This window comes from Helianthus annuus, chromosome 9, assembly GCF_002127325.2.
Source record: "Helianthus annuus cultivar XRQ/B chromosome 9, HanXRQr2.0-SUNRISE, whole genome shotgun sequence".
NCBI lineage: Eukaryota > Viridiplantae > Streptophyta > Magnoliopsida > Asterales > Asteraceae > Helianthus > Helianthus annuus.
This window is the reverse complement of record NC_035441.2, coordinates 4966128-4988415: the sequence shown is the minus strand read 5'-3', so window position 1 is coordinate 4988415 and position 22288 is coordinate 4966128. Positions and strand designations below refer to the sequence as shown.

General features: G+C 31.5%; 1 protein-coding gene across 1 annotated transcript; it reads left to right on the top strand.

Annotated features, from left to right (window-relative positions):
• Positions 1-258: 258 nt before the first annotated feature.
• LOC118481919 (monooxygenase 1-like) lies at positions 259-21218 on the top strand. Its single transcript, XM_035977248.1, has 2 exons — positions 259-532; positions 21076-21218. Exons 1-2 carry the CDS (start codon positions 312-314, stop codon positions 21131-21133), a joined length of 279 nt encoding a protein of 92 aa, XP_035833141.1. The 5' UTR covers positions 259-311; the 3' UTR covers positions 21134-21218.
• The last annotated feature ends 1070 nt before the right edge of the window (positions 21219-22288 follow it).

Sequence of the window (22288 nt, the reverse complement as noted above, 5' to 3'; positions counted from 1 at the left end):
AAAGTGTGTTTAAATATTTTTTTTATTATTTGGGTATATAAAATTACATATTCAACCCATACAATACTCGAAAATAATTAATCCCATGCGACATCAAGAAAATAATTTATGCCTAACTAAAGTTATATCTATCTACTAATAATGGTTTTATGTGTATTTTAGCTTGCGTTTATCAAGCTGGACCTTGTTATGTACCCATCCGTTTTTAATGCAGCCACCTTCCTTATATATATAAATACATGCATAGCCAAACATACATCCACTCGGACCCGCTCATCGAGTCTCTCCCCCTCTCTAATATAAGTCGAGCAATGGATGATGATGAAGTAGTGATTATCGGGGCGGGTATTTGTGGGTTAGCAACAGCCCTTGCTCTTCACAGGAAGGGAATAAAAAGTGTAGTAATGGAGAGATCTGAAAGTCTGAGGAACGTAACCGGAGCAGCAATAGGAATCCAGCCGAACGGGTGGCGAGCTCTGGATCAACTTGGCGTAAGTGAAAACCTCCGCCACACTGCTGTCCGTCTTCGGAGGTACTTGTATCTTTCCCTCTTTTTGCTTATGTTCATAAACTAGTGGGATTCCTCGTGCCACGTGGAGGGCTTTCGGCGGGTCTCCATCCGGTTTGTTAAAGTTCCGGTATCATACTGGCACCCAGTATCGCAATCGACTAGTGTTTTACATCGATAAAAAGAAAAAAAAATGAATATCGGTATAGGTAGCAATGCTTGTTGTTCGAATGGTGTTGGTTCGGTTTGTTATTGTACTAACACTCGAAATAGCTAAGAATACAAAAGAAGCTCTACTGCAAATATAACCTCGTTTTAACGAAGTTTATACCGAAAAGTCAAGAAAACTATGTAAACGAATACTAGACCTATGTTGTTTGGACAATATCGGTTAGGTTCATCACGGTAAAGAAGAAATCATTTATATTTGACATGTTCGATTTTAAATAAAACTAACTATATCAAAACGTAAATAAAAAAAATGCGTTGCAGTGCTATATGTGGAATTTTATAACATGTTATATTATATTTTTAGAATTAGCTTACAAACTCGTGTATTACATAGTTGAATATCAAAAATAATGTAAACAGTAAATTTGTATGTAATCATTACCAGTGAAAATCTTATAACATAAAGTATCAAACAAGAAAAGTGACATTTTGAGCTATTCAAATATATTTTCTTAAGAGTTTACTCATCTTTTGAGTCTGCTATAATCCTATTATTTTATATATGGTTGTAAAACAATAACACTAAAAAATAAAAATAATGATAATAAGATTATAAATGTTTTTAAAAATACATTGTAGGTTATAAACTCGTAACAAATGAATTATAATTAAATTCTACTATGTATAATTCACATTCTTTTCAATTATTTAAATTTAAAATATATTACAAATTTCTTTTAGAGCTATTAATGAATATGATATACCTTTTATTTGATATATTATATTAGTTATAACTATTAGCTATCTACCTGTGTAATAAAAGAAAACCATACGGGATCCATGTCAACACATGGGACTAACGTATTTTTTGTTTTCCCACCACTCTATCATATTTTATTATAAATACTTATTCTTTAGTTATTAATAGTTATTATATTATTAACCAAATAAATTAATATAAAATTACTTATGAATTTCCAAATAAACTTATTTTTATTACTTAAAAGCTTTTATTTAAGTATCAAAAAATATCACTAAGTTCATAATTATATATGTTCGTTAACATTAATTTAATAAATATACAACTGTTAGATCAAAGTTTATTTGTTTTAAGTACATATCCCCATTCTTGATGATGATTGTACGTGTCATAGGATTACGTTATATTTTATTTAGTCTGTGCAATACACGAGTTTTTAAAGACAACTTTTTTTATTATTAAGTATATAAAATCTTATTTGTTCAACCTGTGAAATACATGTGATTCTAACCTACTATTATATATATATATATATAGGGGAAGGTTCATTTAAGAAAAATTTTAATGTGAGAATAAAAAGAAGAAAGGGTATAATGGTAAAATATTAAATAGTTTATAACTCCTCCCATTAATTATGTTATCTCTCATTAATAAACCAAAAAAAAATATATCCTACACATTTAAAAAATTATCCTACATATATGTTACACTTACCGGAATTTACCCTACGCATATCTAAATTTATTATACACATTTCAAAATTTATCCTACGCATACTGAAATTTATCCTACACATATTGAAAATTGTCCTTCACCATAAAATATTTTATCTTGAAAAGAGTGTAATTAAAAGTAAGTTAAAGTTTAATTAGTTAGTTAATTAAATACAATTATAAATTTACCCATATGCCCTTTTTAATAACATTAAATACACATATTAAATGAAGTAAATGGAGCATTTCTATTGGTTTAAAACTTGTTCTTTTTATTCTTACAAAAAAGTTCTTCTCATTTGAACTCTCCACTATATATATATATATATATATATATATATATATATATATATATATATATATATATATATATATATATATATATATATATATATAAACGAGATCGGGAGAAAACGCTTAAAAGTGTGAGAACGGTGAGAACGCATCCTGGCCCAATACGTGCCACGCCGCTTAGAAAAGGGCGGAGGGGCTTTTTTGTCCTTTCATCTTCTGCTTTTCCGATTCCGCTTTTCCCAATGTTGTTTTAATTTTTGGTTTTTAAGATTTTTGGCGTTAACAAATTCAATAATTAATGGCGTTTTAATGGTTTCATTGTATCAACATTTTGGCGTTTTCGTTTATTCACATCGTATGCCATTGGAACACAGGGGGCAGGAAATCTATTTGAATGGGGTTTTCCAAGGGGTTTTAAACAAGATGGCCTATTGTTCTATTATTTTTTATAAACATTTTGGTGTTTGTGGTATCTTGGCGTTTTACTATTGTTAAATTATATTTCAACCATAGGAAAAAAAATACAAGGGAATGAAATAAATTAAAAATCCTAATCGGATCTCTTTTCCCAATCTTCACTTTCATCAGTCTCTCTTTTCTTTAATAGCACAAGAACTGTCACCAAATATATGACGTTTTATGTAAAACTTAACAAACCCATCGGTTTGATTTTTTTTGCATGCTCGTCTATTGAACTGGCTTTTTTTGTGGATGTTTGGGGACATAGATCTATGGCGTGTGAGTGGGTTTTTAGCTTTTTCTTTATCTGGATCTTCATCTTTATAGTCAACCCACTCTTCAGTGTCATTGATCTTTTCTCCTCATCTAAACCTTTTTCAAGAACAAAAAATACAAAATGCCATACGACTGGCATCAGTATCTTTTTCTTGAAATTTTGTCCATCTCATGCAGCAAAATCTTTCTAAGTTACTCCCCTCTGATAACAATTCATCCAGTTTATTTTTTGGCGTTTTACAGTGGGTGGTATTTAGTAGTATTAGCGTTTGTTTTTTTGGTTTGATCAAATGGAAGTTGCTGAGACGTATCATTTTATAGGATGTCTTTTTGGCGCCTAAATTAGGCGGTGCATTATTACAATGAAGTATTCGTCTTTTCAGTTACTGTTTTTTAATTATTGTTTTTGATAAGCTTTATCTCTGAAGTCTGTAACACGTCCCATCTTTCAAGTTTGGCGTTTTTGATTCTTCAGTATTACTGATTTGTATTTACTGTTTCTAGTTACATTTTCAAGTTTGCTTTTTATTATTTTTTTTGGGTTTTTTATAATAATTTTTCAAAGTAATTTTATTATAGTTTGGGAGTTCTTTGGTGGCGTTTAACTGGATGATATCGTTTAAACAAGCATTTTGGATGTTTTGGCGTTTTTATTATATATGGCGTTTTTATTATATAGCAATTAACTGAAAAGGAAAATAAAAAAAATATATATATAAACAATTGATCTTCCAAATCTTCTCTGTCACCAGTTTTTTTCTTCTTTTTTGAATCATGTTAACTGGCTGGTTCGACTTTCGTATGTTTCATTTTGTTATTTTTGGTTTTCAAGTAGTTTTTTGTGTTGCTGTTTGGAAGCACACAGTCTGACATCAGCATCTTTTTCTTGAAGATTTGTCCATCTCATGCAGCAAAATGTTATTGAGTTTAGACCCTTCAACCAACAATCTTGAATTTTTACAATCAACGATGTTTTATTTTTAACTTTTTTGGCGTTTTACCGATAAAAAGAACGCCACGAAATAAGATCACCTTAAACCTCAAATTTTGATCATGCTAAAATCAATAATGTTTTGCTATATGAGATGGACAACATTGTTAATCCTCGGTTAATAAAGATAACTGATAATGTTGTCCACCCCATACAGTTAAACTTTATTGACAACAAACCTCAATAATGTTTTTGTATGTTTTGGTGTTATAAATTGGAGGGAAGTTTAGGATAAGTCAATATGATTTTACTCAATGAAATGGACAATATCCTCACTTAAGGATTTTGTCTATTTCATTGAGCGAAATCTTACTGACAGCCAAACTTAATTTCAAAAAAACGTTTTGGGGTAGAAGATATTTGATGTTTGGGTTTTTTTGGCGTTTCTAAGGCGAATGGGTTATATCAAATATGGCGTTTAGGTTTTTGTGTGTGTTTTTAATTGAAGGTCTGAGATGTTGTATATATAGAATTTTTTGGCGGTTTTTTTAGGCGGGATTTTACTATAATTAATTTTGGCGTTTTATATTTAATGGCGTTTTACTTAGAATGGTCTGTGATTTTTGTTTTTGGCGTTTTATTTTCATGAGATGGCGTTTTGTGTGGAGTAGTCAAAAGACCCTTTTACCCTTAATGAAGCGCATCCACGTAATAAAATTGATGTTATTTATGAAAACGCCACCACGCCAATCTAGTCCATAGATTGTTTTGATCGGACAATCGTTAAGCGTTCTCACCGTTCTCACACTTTCTACCGTTTTCTCTAAATCCCGACCCTATATATATATAGGGTAGGGTTCATGCGGAACAGGATCAGGAGAGAACGCCTCAAAGTGTGAGATCGGTGAGAACGATTCTCAGCCACAAGATCTTAGTGGTTTGTGGCTGAGATTGATGCGGTGACATTTTTGTAAACAATAGGGGCCTTGGAACAACCAGGAGGGGTAAAATAGGAAGATCCAAACAAAGGTGCACATGCTAATCACATACCATTTTCCCCCATCATATTTAAACGACAATAACTTTTTTATACGTGATTATTTTTCGAAAAAAATTACACCATAAAACTCAGCGTTTTTTATCTTTCCAACGAGTATACTATTGATATACTTTTCGAAAAAACATTAACTGGGTTTTATGGCGTTTTTCTGAACTGGGTGTTTTATGGCGTTTTAGACTAGGTTTTTTCCTGGCGTTTTTCTGAACTAGGTGTTTTTATGGCGTTTTAACTAGGTATTTTCATGGCGTTTTTCTGAACTGAGTTTTTTCATGGCGTTTTTCTGAACTGGGTGTTTTATGGCGTTTTTACACTAGTACAAATTATAATTTTTTTGAGCTCAAAAAATATTAATTTAGGCGGTTAGACACATAAACCGCCCAAAAATCAGCACAAATAAACTTACATGCACATTTTTTTGAGCTATATTGAGCTGATGTAAATTATAGCTCAAAAAAATAGCTTTTGAGTGTTTTATGGCGTTAAAAAAATGGTTTTTTTGAGCTGTTGTAAATTATAGCTCAAAAAAATAGCTTTTGAGTGTGTTATGGCGTTTTAATTGGGTATTTTCATGGCGTTTTTCTGAATTTGGTATTTTTATGGCATTTTATTTGAACACCCAATTCATGTGAGTGATTTTTTTTGACAATATTACCCCTTAGTGTAATTTAACATCAATGCCACATGTCACCACCAAAATCGTTCTCACCGCTCTCACACTTTTCACCGTTCTCTCTAAATCCTGACCCGTGTTCATGCGAGAACCACCTTTATTGCGAGAACCGCGAGAACCAATGTGAACACAATAAGTACCTAAAAAAATCTAAAAAACACACAATTTTTTAATATATATATATTTTTTAACATCCCTATATTTCGTTACAAAAAAAAAAACTTTTTTTTCGTGTAACAATTATGGATGCACATGTGCATATGTATCATTTCTTGGACAAATTCCTTAATATATTACCAGTAGTAGACAAATGCACTTTCATTTACATTACTATCCGCAATACACTACTTTTTACATTACCGATATTAAAAATGCACATGTGCATCATTATGTATAACCATGATATAACGTGTTTTGTAACAAAAAGTTTGTGATTTTAAATGATGAAGTAGGCCCATATACATGTTTTATGGTTAGTTATATATGGGCCTTTATCTCATTCCAGCATGGATCGCACATCGCTGCTTTAACCCTTAAATTAATATAATCAGGTTGATCGTCCACTTTTTTCTTTCGTGGTGGCTTTCCTTTTTATGTTGCCACCTCCTTCACCATATCTTCCTTTTCTTCACATCCGCATTTTGATTCATTGACCTGTCGATCATTAAACATTCCTCTTTGGTGTGGTTTTCGTTTGAAAGAGGTGCACACCTGTTGTCACACCCCGACCCACAATAGATTAGGTGACCATGACATGATTGATTGCTCATAGCTCATGACAACTAACTAAATTGAACAAATGTCACAGAACAAATAACAATTCAAATAATCCATCAAAGCAAAACATGACATAAAATAATCCAGTTTATTCTCTAAGGCATCACCCTACGTGTCATCATCAACTCTTTAAACCTGTTCACGTGTATCATGTGTAAAAATATTTTTTGGGTCAACATAAGTTGGTCAGTAAATCTATTGTTTAAATAAAATTGTTTTTCATTTGTTTGTTTAAAAAACTTAACATGCGTTTAAATGGTAATTAAATGATAAAAATAAATAATACCCATAACTAGATCAAACACAACCAAACAACCAAAATGATGATGTGAAACTGCAGTAAATATGATAAATGTGATAAACATTAAAAAGCGGTAAATGCGAGACTCAAGCCCATCGACGAGCGAATCTAAACATGGTGGCGATACTAGGCTACAACCCATGGTCGTGGAAAACCTAGTCAGCCGATAGATCCATGTGAATAATGAATAGCATGTGAATAATGAATAGCGATACTGATTAGTCATAATGGTTAGCAATGCAAACAATAAACAAAATATTTGAACTTTGCATGTATGTGAAAAATAAAATATTTGAAGTTAATGAATTAATGTAATAAATGACACATAATACACCCAAAACATTAAAATGTAAAAAGGAGAATTAGATAAGATCTTCTCACGGGTTCCGTATTTGATTACTTGAGATAGCGTATGAAGAATGAGAAAACTCCGAGAAACGAAACTACCCTAAAAATATAACAAAAAAAAACTAAAATCCACAATAACATATAACAAAACTACAACCTATGATTTGGGGATTTTTATGAAAACTAAAATATATTTATTAATTTTTGATGGCCAGAATAAATTAATTAATTTCATTATTCTCAAGGTATGTCTTGTTTCACCATGGTTTCCTAGACCCCAAAAGATCTGGATGAGATCGGGGGTCTACATCACTTGGAAGGTTAGGAGTTTTCCCGACAAAATACCGTGATTAAAGTATACCATAAATCATAACATGACAAAAAATTCTCAAAAATTAAACCAACTATGCTAACATGATTCTAATCAGTATTCTATATTCAATTTCATCAAAACTTAATTCAAAATCAAAAACACCAAATCTATTTTAAACTAAGAACATCAAAAATAAAATTGGATCTTGGATGCCTTTTATCACAGAAATTGATAGATGGCTTTTGTATATCTTGAAAAATTATGCAAAATAGGCTCACGAATTACCTTGATTGACTGAGAATTGAGGGAGATATGAGAACTTGAAGTTACAAGCCTTAGAATCGTTCTTGATTAAATTCGCCAGTTGTAAAGGTTGTTTGCACAAATTGGAGGATAGAGTTTGTGTCTTAGAGATGGAGAAATTGTTTGGCGTAGGTTAGGGTTGTTATAATGGATGAATTTGATGATATAAGTTTGATATTTTACAATTTTAATGGAGATTTGATAATCTTTACAACAATTAGGAAGTTTAAAGGTGTATCTAGACATGTTATTATCATATATTGGTGTTAGGATGCATCATAGCAATATAGGATGCTAAAACAAAACAAATCAAATCTTGGTGAACAAGGTTACGTTTTCTAGGGTTGTTTGCAAATGAGAAGGGATTCCAGCCCGAATCCAAGTAGTGGTTATAAATAAAAACGCAGGGGATAATCACACAAAAGCGCTGACGGTCGAGTGGTGGTATGTGGCGTGCATAGGGTTTGGCTCGGGTGAAGACCAGGTTCGAGTCCCGTCTTGTGCCTCGCGACCCTGTTTTTGGTTTCCTTTTATTTATGAGTTTTTAAGTTAACACATTTAGTCCCTTGATGAGTTTTCAAGTTAACACATTTAGTCCTTTGAATTTTTTAACGACACGAACTATTATATTTAACTTAATTAATGGATCCCTTTATAACACTTAATTGTACTAACGATATTATGTTATAAAATTAAATTTTTAAATCCATCTTTTAATCAAACGCATTCCTAATAAAAATTAAATAATTAAACTATAAAAATAATAAAAATTATAAATATTCCCATATTTTATTAAATTCCAAAGGGCTCTGGTTTACAATCCAAGTCGGGTTTCCAAGATCTGTTTTTTTGCAGATGTTACACTTGTTAGTAATGTTACCTAAAAGACAGTCATAAGAGGGTCAGTAACATTTGTAAACATATTTAACCGACAGTCATCTGTCGTCTTCGTCTTATGTCGAGTCTCGGGTTCGTTGCGGTTTGGAACAAAGATTATGTCATCATCTTTGATGATGACATCACTATAGTGACATCATCACTGCATCATCACATATAAGACAAATGATGAATGGTCCAATTAGAATTAGTCATGAAATATGTAAATTGTAAGTTGGCCGTTTGAAATTGTTGTCAGTTTGAGTAGTGACCGTTTGAAACCCTTTAGTTTGAAAGGTGACCGTTTGAAAGGTTTCAAGCGGAAGGGTCTTGTACTATATATAGGTGTCAAACGATGTCATTTGTAACGAACAGGCAAAGTGATACCGAAGTGCTGCCGGTATTTCCTCCATTGTAAACACTGTTATTTGAATGTACAAGAGGATTAAAGTGTATTTCAAGCTGTTTTCAAGTTCGTTTCTTAGTTTCCGCCTCTGAAACGTACGAGAGCTCTTCCGAACGACTCATTCAGGTCGAAATCGATCCTACAGTTACCTAAAAGACAGTCATCACTAACAAGAGGGTCAGTAACATTTGTAAACATATTTAACCGTAACTCACGGTCACCAAAGTTCATCCCCACAGTTCCCTCAACACAATCAATTACAACACGTGTTGTAACTAAAAATGTCCTCCCAAAATCACATTAGCTTGTTTCTCTACTTGTTTTGATGTTGAATTTAGCAGTAAGAAATCAATAGGGTAATAAAAGTCTTGAATTTTCATAGTCAAATCATGAAGCATACCCCTAGGGAGTTTAGGTGACATATTGGCCGTTATAATAGTAATGTCAGTTTGCTTAAGTGGACCAAAGTCATTTTGATCATATAAACTCCCCCGTAGGATACTAACACTTGCTCTCAAATCCAACAGTGCCCGTTCAATACAAACATCACTCATTTGGATGGAAATGAGGGGTGCCCTTGGGATCTTTAAGTTTTTGTGGGAGGGAACTTGTCAACACTGCACTTACATTAGTTGTCAAATCGAGTTGCTTAGGTAATTAATGTTGTTGTTTTTTTAGTACACAAATCTTTCAGAAATTTTGCATAAGAAGGGATTTGAAGAATTGCATCAATTAATGGTAAGTTAATTTTGACTTGTTAAATACATCCCACATTTCCCCAGATTCTGGTCCCTTTTCCCATAAAGTGATGGTTTTACTAGATTTACTAAAGCGGAAGGATATGGGGTAGTATTTGTCTCTACACCCTTACCCTTCACTTTAGTAGACTCGTTACCAACAACCTCTTGATTTGTTGAATTTATAAAAGTTTGATGAGGTTGTATTTTAGTAACACGGTTTTTTGTTTCATGGTCATTATCAGATTCACCACTAGCATCCTCCACCACACCTTCAACAAATTGTGATGGAATTTCAATTTTTATCATAAGTCTTGCTATTTCTAAGGACATGTACCTCATTGATGTGGACATTTTTGGTGTTCTTTGAGGATGATCCTTGATGTTGTGGGTTAATAGTTGTGTCACTTGGAAGTTTACCCGATTGTCTTATAACCACTTCTTCCGCTAGTTGATCAACTTGTTTTGTTAGAGATCCCATAGTCTTACCTTGAACTTCTTTTTTTATGTACCACTCCTTTTAAGACTCCTAAAATTTCATCCAACTTAATTGAACCTTCCTCATTATATGAATTTCCTAACTTGCTTGGCCTTGATGTTAACTTTAACCTTCTTGGAAATTTCTTAAGTACCCTTGTTGAGATATTCCTTATTGGTACCCACCTTGATTGAATTGCAATTTTTGATAGTTACCTTGAAAGTTTTATTGGCGAGGCTAAAATTGTTGTTGTCCACTTTGTTGACTTGAGCCTTGAAAATCAGGATTCATTTGGCTCGTTGGGTAGCCATATCGAAAATCTGGATGATTTCATAATATAGGATGATACGTGTTAGGATTCATATCATAATTCTTTCTTTCCCCATATACTTGATTAACTTCTTTACTCCTTCCAAATTCATAGCACAAATAAAAGCAATGTGTCCCATATCTCCACATATTTCACATAACGCTTGTACCTGCAAAACAAGAGACACATCCCCTCCCATCTTTTGGCAAATCATATCAGTTTTCCTTTCCAATGCATCAAACCTTTCGTTACTAGGTCGGTCATTCACAAATTTGATTTGATGTGGTTTAACCATCCGATCAACCGAAGCTTTTGTTTTTAAACCTCTACTCAAAGTTTCAAAAAACTTCCACTCATAATTCTCATCATGAGTTAAAAAGGTTCCACCACTACATGAAAAGACAACTTTTCGATCCTTACTAACTAAACCATCATAAATTGTTTTGACCAAATCCCATTTAGGGATGTCATGATGAGGACACTTTCGAATCAGAAATGTATTGTGAAATTGAAACTGGAATCAAGTTTATGCGATGAACAACTCGGTTTTATCTTACCAGTCTTTCTATCTCTAGATCGACTGTTAACGGTGATGATCTTCTAGAATGTCTGGTATACGTGTAACAAATCACCTGCACAATCACAAAACCACATGTAACAAAGAGTAAAAAAGATACAAGACTTATGATATTTTTGGATTTTTACCAATATTTAACAAAAATGGGAAAGCAATCAACTAAAAACAAACACCAAGCACACATGCTCCCCGACAACGGTGCAAAAATTTGATCAGCGTCGAAGTACCAATCAAAGATAAAGATATTAAAGTTCCTAAATACTCTAGATTAGTAGTGCCAAGTAGGGTGTCGAACTACGAAAAGCTAGTGGTTGGTGTAAGACCTTAATCGGTTGAAAAACATAATAGAAACTTGAAATTGGAATTATGTTTTGATTTGAGAAATTTATATTGAACTATAGTTGTAAATTTAATAAAGTAAATAATGAGCACAACCAAGCATCAAGTTTGATAGTACAATTAGTAATCTGAGTTTGTAAATCGGGTTTGGAAGATTATATAGACAAAACCTTTTGAAATCATATGTTAATTGAGAATTGAAAGAGCTATAATTTTGTACCTAAGCTTACAATGATTGAACACCGATGTAATTAGACTATCAAAAAATGATCACCATCAGATACAAACATGTAAACATAACCTTAAATCATATATCTTGACACTCAACAATTAAACACCGGTTAATTCAAAATACATGAAGTGATTCAAGAAAACAATGTTTAGGAATAATCAATACATGAAATAACACGTAAAAACCTAGCAAATGTCATAGATCTCTAACACACACCATGAATTCATGTCCAAAGTAGATAAACAACTCAAATTGAACTAAGTGGCATATAAACCCTAGCCCTTGGTTGTGAACACAAGGGTCTTAGCCACAGATGATTATGCATGATGATGAAATGTTGCGCTTTTTATAGCAATTAGAGTAATCTTGATGTTACAACACTTTGTTAATGAGTATTCCTTGTCCTTTGATGTCTCCTAGCCTCCAATGGTGTAGAATGATCGAAAAAACCCATAGAAAAACCTTTCAATTCGACCAAAAACTGAACAAAAGCACCTAAAAACCATCAGGGGTCGTAAATACGGCCATGCCCACATTTTACGAACCAATTTAGGGCCTAATTACGGGCCCAAAATATGCGAGTGATGCAGGGGAGGCCGTAAAAATACGATCTGGCCCAAGACATCTGAATTTCCCGTTTCGCTTCCAAATTTCGTCTCGTACATGCCCGACTCGTTCCTTGGTGCTATATCCCTCCAAAATGCATCCAATATTCACTCACCTAGAACCTGCGTAAACAAACTTGACAAAGTAACTTGTTTCCAAATGATATTCATGGGCGAAAACACAATTTAATGTGCTAAAATGTCACACATCAGAAACATACATCACGCAATAAATCCCTTGACATATGGTGATTGATTCCTCAATAAAATCCTTCTTGATCCCCGTGACTCTTCGAGAATAGCAAATTACCAAAGATAACCCTCACAAGATCTATACCAAAAAAAAAACTACAAAAATAAAGAAAACAAGAATTAATCCATTTGCATTGTGACGAGGGCGTAAAATCATGACAAATAGCACCATGTCACACCACCGTCAACGACCATCAACACTGAAGTTGTGATGTGTCAATGCAAAGAAATTAGACTAAAACGTAAAACATAGAAAAAAAATAACTAAATCGATCTAGGACCTGCGCGTTTCGACGAACCTATAAAACAAGAAAAAATAGATGTAAAAACGTTGAAACACAAGCGGACGTTGCGCCATGTTAAGTCGCAAATTTTGGAACAAAACTTAAACCGAAACGTAATCGCACGTTCTGTATTGTTAACTTGAAAAATTTAGAACGAAAATTTGCGAAGAATGAAAAACATACGGGATCAATGTTGAAAGTAAAACATCAAAGTTGAAAGTACAACAAGTTGTAAGGTTAAATTGCAAAATATGAAAAGTTTTGGGTTAAAAATAAACAATAAAATTTTGTGAGGTTAAACTGTAAAAGATGAAAAGTTTTTGGTTAAAAATAAAGAATTATTACTTTTTGAAAAACACCCTAAGCATGATATACCGTTATGCATAGAAAATTTGCAAATCTATACATATAATAAAAGAAACTAACTTTTGGACACGTGTCATTCATTGAAGGTATCCTCAAATCTATACTTATCTTATATTAATTAAATAAATAATAAATTAATATTAAATCTTATCATATTTTAATAAAATATTTTCCTTAAATCTAAATTGTTATTTTAATATATATTTAAAACAAATACCTCTCTTTCATACATATCTTATATTAAATATATAAATAATAATTTAATATTAAATGCTATCCAAATTTATTAAAAATATAACTTTTTTTTATTATTTGGTATACAAAATTATATTTATTCAACTCGTGTAAAACGCGAGGGTTTTAAATATATAACTTTTTTATTATTTACTATACAAAGTTACATTTATATAACCCGTGTAATACTCGAAGTTTTTAAGGATATAACTTTTTATCATTTGCTATGTAAAATTAGATTTATTCAACACGTGTAATACACGAGGTTTTAAGGATATTTTATTATTATTATTTGGTAGATTTTTCAACCCGACTACACACGGGTTTTTTAAAGATACGATGTTTTTAGTATTTAATGTACAAAATTACATTTATTTAATCTGTGTAATACACATGTTTTTAAAGATATAACTTTTTTTAGATCTATTTAACACGTGTAATATACGGGGTTTTTAAGGATGTAATTTTTTTATTATTTGGTAGATTTATTCAACCCGATTATACAAGTGTTTTTTAAAGATACGACGTTTTTAGTATTTAGTATACAAAATTACATTTATTTAATCTGTGTAAAGAACATGGTTTTTAAAAATATAACTTTTTTTATTATTTGAATATATAAAATTATATTTATTTAACCCGTACAATATACCGGGTTCATAAAGATATAATTTTTTATTATTTAATATAGAAAATTACATTTATTCAACCCGTGTAATACACGGGGTTCTAACCTAGTTAGTAATATGCAAATATCATTAAAGGAAATAGGAAAACATTTGTCATTGAATTTGAATAAATTATAACAGCAAGGTTATTTTTTTACCCGATCGGAAATTCTAATATTTACTTGTGAAAATTCTGATTACTGAAATAACGTAAACTCATCGAAAAAATTCCTAAATCCATCAAATGTCAAAGTTGAAAGTACAACAAGTTGTAAGGTTAAATTGCAAAATATGAAAAGTTTTGGGTTAAAAATAAACAATAAAATTTTGTGAGGTTAAACTGTAAAAGATGAAAAGTTTTTGGTTAAAAATAAAGAATTATTACTTTTTGAAAAACACCCTAAGCATGATATACCGTTATGCATAGAAAATTTGCAAATCTATACATATAATAAAGTAAACCAATGTGTGACACGTGTCATTCATTGGAGGCGTCTATTTTTTGGTTTTCCCGTCTTTCTTTCATATTTATCTTCTAACAATTTATCTTTTAGTTTGTAGATAATATTAAATAGAAAAATGTTTTAATAATTGTAAATAATATTAAATAAAGGGTTTCACGCTTTTTTGCCCTGGTCTTTTATGTTTTAAATTCTAGGATTTGGCTAAAACACACTTTGCCATTAATCACATAATTTTTTTGGATTTATTAAAAATTCATGACTATATTATATACTTATAAGCTTGAATATATATGTCAAACTTAAAAATTATTCTTCAAAAATTCAGTAACATATATACTCTATATATAGTAACACGTGTCATTTATTGAAGACACAATTTTTTAAGTTTTCCCGCTTTTCTTTCATATATATCTTCTAATAATTGTAAATAATACTAAATAGAAAAATGTTAATTGAATACAAAAAATATAGGATAACATCAAATGTATATCAATTACTTAAATGAGTATACACATGTATGAGATTTTTTTACTATTATTATTAGTTTCGTTATTTATCAAATATATATAAGTGTGTCCGTCTTTGATTTGCATTTACAAGAAATATTTATTATATAGGATCGGCTCAACCATTTTAGAGGCCTAAAGCAAGTTTCAAAATCGGGGCCCTTCTTGCCTATTTTTTTTTCTTATCCGAAAAGAATAAACGACGATCGATCGGCCTAACGGAGATTCAAACCCGCCCCCTTAAGGTACACAGATGACATGCGCGCCAACTGGGCTACAACCTTTTAATAACAAGGCTCATACCCATATAGTATATATATATATTTTTTAATCTTGAGACCCTATACATTTGGTGGCTTGAGGCCCAAGCCTCAAAATACTTGGGCTTTGGCCGACCCTGTTATTATATAGTTTAAATTGTTCAACCCGTGTAACACACGGGGAACTAACCTAGTCTATACATATAATAAAAGAAACTAACTTTTGGACACGTGTCATTCATTGAAGGTATCCTCAAATCTATACTTATCTTATATTAATTAAATAAATAATAAATTAATATTAAATCTTATCATATTTTAATAAAATATTTTCCTTAAATCTAATTGTTATTTTAATGTATATTTAAAACAAATACCTCTCTTTCATACATATCTTATATTAAATATATAAATAATAATTTAATATTAAATGCTATCCAAATTTATTAAAAATATAACTTTTTTTATTATTTGGTATACAAAATTATATTTATTCAACTCGTGTAAAACGCGAGGGTTTTAAATATATAACTTTTTTATTATTTACTATACAAAGTTACATTTATATAACCCGTGTAATACTCGAAGTTTTTAAGGATATAACTTTTTATCATTTGCTATGTAAAATTAGATTTATTCAACACGTGTAATACACGAGGTTTTTAAGGATATTTTATTATTATTATTTGGTAGATTTTTCAACCCGACTACACACGGGTTTTTTTAAAGATACGACGTTTTTAGTATTTAATGTACAAAATTACATTTATTTAATCTGTGTAATACACATGTTTTTAAAGATATAACTTTTTTTAGATCTATTTAACACGTGTAATATACGGGGTTTTTAAGAATGTAATTTTTTTATTATTTGGTAGATTTATTCAACCCGATTATACAAGTGTTTTTTAAAGATACGACGTTTTTAGTATTTAGTATACAAAATTACATTTATTTAATCTGTGTAAAGAACATGGTTTTTAAAAATATAAATTTTTTTATTATTTGAATGTATAAAATTATATTTATTTAACCCGTACAATATACCGGGTTCATAAAGATATAATTTTTTATTATTTAATATAGAAAATTACATTTATTCAACCCGTGTAATACACGGGGTTCTAACCTAGTTAGTAATATGCAAATATCATTAAAGGAAATAGGAAAACATTTGTCATTGAATTTGAATAAATTATAACAGCAAGGTTATTTTTTTACCCGATCGGAAATTCTAATATTTACTTGTGAAAATTCTGATTACTGAAATAACGTAAACTCATCGAAAAAATTCCTAAATCCATCAAATGTCAAGTATAATATATAAGGGTGTAAGGGGTGCTCACCTCTTAGGTGAGTCCCCCCTCTTACACATAACCAACCATAAAATGCCACGTCAACTCCCCTCTAACACTCCCCTAATACCCCTTTTTGATGGCGGCACTCCCCTCTTAGGTGAATTGGTTTTTTTTTTAAAAAAAAAAAAAGAAGAAAAACATTGATTGGTCAAGCTCTCCCTCTCTCCTCCCTCTCTCCTCCCCTCTCTTCGGCAACTCCCCACCTATTTCACCCTCTCTCTCTAACTCACCTAATTGTTGGCAGCACACACCTAATAGGTGAGTTGAGTCCCCTAAGGGGTCACCGAAGGGTGCCCCGGATACCCTAAGTTTTGGTTTAATTTGCAAGACAAGACTTTCGTGTGTATGTTTAAATTGTGAATGAGAAATTTATAGCTAAAAGTGTGATGTTTGAAATGATGTGAATTGAAAACCTAAAAAATCAAAACCAAAAATTCATGACCTTTCGTCATCACTTTTAATTGCGTCAGTAATGACTTACAACTTTTAGGGTCCAAAACGAGTTTTAAAATCATGATTTTCCATAAAGAAGAATTAAAAGCGTGATGTTTGGAATGGTGAAAGTTAAAAACTTAAAAAATCATGACCGTTCATCATTACTTTTAGTTCATCAATAATGACTTACAATTTTTAGGGTCTAAAGCGAGTTTTAAAATAGTGTTTTTTTATAAAGAAGAATTAAAAGTTGTGATGTTTGAAATAATGAGAGTTAAAAACCTAAAAAATCATGACTTTCAGATGTTACAAAATGAAAAGTTAATACTCTAGAAGGTGATTTTAAACTATTAGTACCTAAGTATGTTATTTTGTGCAAACCACATGGAGTAACTATGTAATTAACTCTCACTTTTAATTGCATCACTAATGACTTACAATTTTTAGGGTCCAAAGCGAGTTTTGAAATCGTGGTTTTCTGTAAAGAAGAATGTATATTTTGCTTATGATGGTGACGTTGGAATATAAAAAAATAAAAAGTAGTTTATTATTGTTATTCTTTTAATGATTAATTTTTGCTCCTTGTGAGGCTTTAATCCAAGATCTTTGGTGTTCTAAATAAACCTTGCCACTGGACCACCAACTCTAGTGCAACTTGGTCCTGGAGTTTTCTTAAAGTTGATACATTTACATAAACTAGAGGAACGCGCCGCGATACGGTGGAGTGGTCAATTTCAATACAATAATAAAATAAAAATACGATTTAATAATGGAAAAAATAAGATGAAGGTGTCGGTTATTAGGAGGTTAAACAACCACTGCAGTGACGGAAACGAGGCGATCGATCTTTAGGTTAGAGTGATGAAGAATTAAATTTTAAACTTGCATTTTATAACTAACTAGTGCTAATACCCGCGAACTTTGCGGTTTGAACAAAATATTATGTTTTCAATGTATTGACAAAGAACATTATAGGGTTATGATGATCATAACAAAATTCTCTGAAAGAAATTATTATGGAACTCTCAGGTTCAAAAGGTAAATAAAACAACCAACGTACTATTGATATAAATAAAATGAAAACATAAATAAATGATGAAATTATGTTTTTGTAGTTCGAAGTATCAATAGAAAACCTATTAATCTAATACTTCTGTTTTTTGGAGCTTCATAACCAATAACCCCGCATTGGTTGTTGACCAATTAAAAAAAACAATCCCCCAACGAAATATCTTCGACTTGATTTATATCATACCATCCAATAACACTAAACCTATTATAAACAACGTATATGAAAGAAAATATATTGATAACAAATTAAAAAATGGTAGTAAAAATTAAAATAAAATTAATCAGTGAGTGATATGAGTAATACATTGACAAACCTTGTTTGAGCATCAAATTTCTCTCTACGAAGCTTCATAAACCAAGTATTTCCATTAAGAACTTTGGTCTTCATTTCATAAAACTCATCTAAACTACCTAAGCCAGTAATTAATTTTGGAAGGATCTACATATGATAACAACGCAACAATTTTGTAAATATTATTACATAGAACAAATACTAAAAGAAAATAATAAAAGAAAACATAGGATAGTATTACCAATTGATGAGTTACGATCATTGCAAAAAGGATAATTAGGATCGTGACTAATTTGTAGATAACCTTCGACATTGCTAATATATTCTTATGCTTGCCGAATCAAAGGTGAGTTGTTTAACAGAGACTGACATCCATATTTATTTATTGAAGATTATAAAATTAAAATGTGTCACAGCCTTCATTTGAAAAAAAGAGAATATCACCAGCATTCAAGCGAAGATCTTCTATAAATTTAAACCAACCATCAGCAAAACAACAGAAATTTGAACCAATTTTCCTTTTACGGACTTCCCATTGATGCAACTCGGATACAATAAAGGTAACCGAATTATCCGGTAAACAATTTTGATAATTATGGCAACAAGATAAAATGGTAGTACCTGTAAAATTGTACAAAATAAGAAAGTACTATTATATATTATATATTTATATTAAAGTTTAATTTAATAAATTTTAAAATAAACCTGTAATAAATTAAAAATAATAAGTATTAGGTACCGTACGAATTGAGAAAGGATTGTCAATTAAAAAAATATAATATAATATGATTTTCATATTATGAAATTTCAAATATTTAATAATAACTCAACATAACAAACTCCGATTGAGAAATATAAGGAAATTCAATTCGAATTTAAGAAGCATTAATTAAATCGTGACATAAGAACGACTTAAAAATAAGTCAACTAAGATTTTAATAGCTGATTGAGAAATATAAGAAAATTCAATTCGAAATTAAGAACTCTTCAATAAGCAAATTACATGAATTTCTATTTAAATTAATCTATACCTTGTAGAAATGCTAGGTGATAAAAATTACGTGAGAGTAGGAAAAATAACTCACTTTTGGTTTCACCTATCGTTCATCATTTTCCAGCTCTTTTAAGTTCTTGTACAAAACAATAAAATATAAATAGTGATTCATGATAGGACAAAGTATAAAAAAGTTTTGAGTTTTTGTAGGGGTGAACAAGTTTAGGTCCGGACCGAAAATAACCGAGAACCGAGCCGAAAATATACTCAACCCGACCCGAACCCAAGTACCTAGGTATTTAGATCGGTTTCAATTTTTCATATAAAATCGGGTCGGGTCGGGTCGGTTCTCGGTTTTTTTTCATGGTGAAGCCCGACTTGGACCTATGGACTGGAACCGACCCTATATTTAGGGTAGTGAATCGGTTATGTATTTTATGTTTGATCGGTTCTCGGGTCGGGTCGAGTAATGGTCGGGTTTTTCCTTTTGCTCACCCCTAAGTTTTTGAATAAGAAGCTGATTGCAACTACACCTTTCCCAATTGCTGGCTTGAAAACCCTAAATTAATAGTAATATGCTTACAATTTTCGAAAACCCTAGATTAATCAAGGGTAATATAATCAAATTGAACAAACTAATATCACAAAATCGAAATTAATACCAACTTGAAAAGTAATCATACCTGTGATTAGAGAAAACAAGATTGAAGAATAAGAGAAGGATGACACGTCTGAATGCAGAGGAGATATACAAATCAAAAAGAAAATCGTTATGAAATCAAACAAAATAAAGAAAGAGATTGGATTATTAGATGAAATCATACCTTGTATAGTTTGACGTTTTTGTGACCCATTTTCCCTAAACGTGTCCTCCAAACCCATGCACCAAAGGGAAGTGTGGTTTAGGTGGGAAAACAGAAAATAGAGCCCCTAGATGGATGCCATGTGTCCCTTAGGTATGGACTTTATTAGATAGGATAGATATAATTTATCCGTTGATGAAGAATTAAATTTCGAACTTGCATTTTATAATCAATATAATGTATCGACTATTTGTGGGATGTAGAGGCTACGGTTATCGTTATTGATTACCCTTTCATCTTGACTAATTACATATATATCTAGATAGAAAAGTCATTTTGGTAAATAAGTTTACCCGTTGTGCTTACCATACCTCTCATTCAAAAAAAAAAAAAGAAAAGACTTTTTGTTCTTCTTTAGATTAAAAAATCATTTACTTGTCTTGGTAATGATAAACTTATTGGCTATCTCACATTATTGCTTTAGAATATATTCGAAAAGCCTCTTGAAACGTTTTAAGACATTTTTAGGTCATTAATATGTTATTGTGACCATTGACGTCAAATTATTATGTTCATAACTTACTAATATTCTAAACTAGCGAATAAGCGATGCTAATATATATGTTATTGTACTTTTTTGACAGGTTTAGGACACTAGACATATCTCTTGGTGGAGGGAAACAAAAAGAAATATCATTGTAAGTTGATGTGAAAATAAAATACTCTCTCTATTTCATAAATTGTAATAAAATACTCTATTGTATTCATTATGTGGGTAAGTACTCTTTCTATTTTTTTGTTTTCTCTTTATGGTATTAGACCATTATTGCTCGATCTATTAACATTTTCGTGCAATTTTGCGATGTCATTTGAACTGGTTCCCGTTTAGGATGTATGTTCTTGATGGTAGTACCAAAATCTGGATGCGGAGTCGGAAAAAAAGGAATGGATCGAGTTATCGTCAGCGCTGGGGTCGGTTTCTTGTTCTTCTGGTCCGGACAAGTGGGCTTGGTTGGGGGCTGGGTCGGAAAGTTTTTCAGTGGCTGCAGTCAAGAAACTCATCGATGGGTCTAAGGATTTTAGTAATCGGTTCGTGCTGGAGTGGTGCTCTTGGGTCCCGTTAAAGTGCAACATCTTCGTGTGGCGGGCGGAATTAGACAGGATCCCCACGGTGGAGGCTCTTTCCAGAAGGGGGGTTTCAGTGGAGAATCCCGGTTGTTGTTTTTGCGACGACGGTGCGGACTCGGTCAGCCATTTGTTCACTTCGTGTCCGTTCTCATTAAAATTATGGGAGAAGATCACCTTGTGGTGTCGGGTAAACAGATTTTTCATCTTCTCTTTTAGAGATCTGGTCGAGGTCCATAATCATGGGACGCGTTTGGAGTCGGAAAAAAAGGCCATTCAAGGGGTCATATTCACTGCTTGTTGGTTGCTTTGGAAAGCTAGAAACGAAGTCCGGTTCTCTAATAAAAGAAGGAATGTGGAAGATCTTTTTTGTGAGGTTCGTTCGGTTAGCTTTGTTTGGTTTAAGTATAGAAGAAAGAAAGGGTTGTTAGATTGGGGTGAGTGGTGTAGATTTGTTAATATGTAGTTGTTTGTTTGTTTTGTCGGGCCCGGTTTTCGGGTTGGCGTTGTTTAATGAAGTTTTCCTTTCAAAAAAAAAAAAGGATTTCGTGGTGGTTATGGAGAGAGAGGGGAGACGATTTTGTGTGGTGATGTTATGAGAGTCTAACCTTATTCCCTCTCTAATAATCTCCTTATATACACCTAAGGGGAAATCTAAGTAGTTAATAAGGGTAATATTGTTCATCAACAATTACCAACTAATTATATTATATTATAGGAGCTATTAAAAAA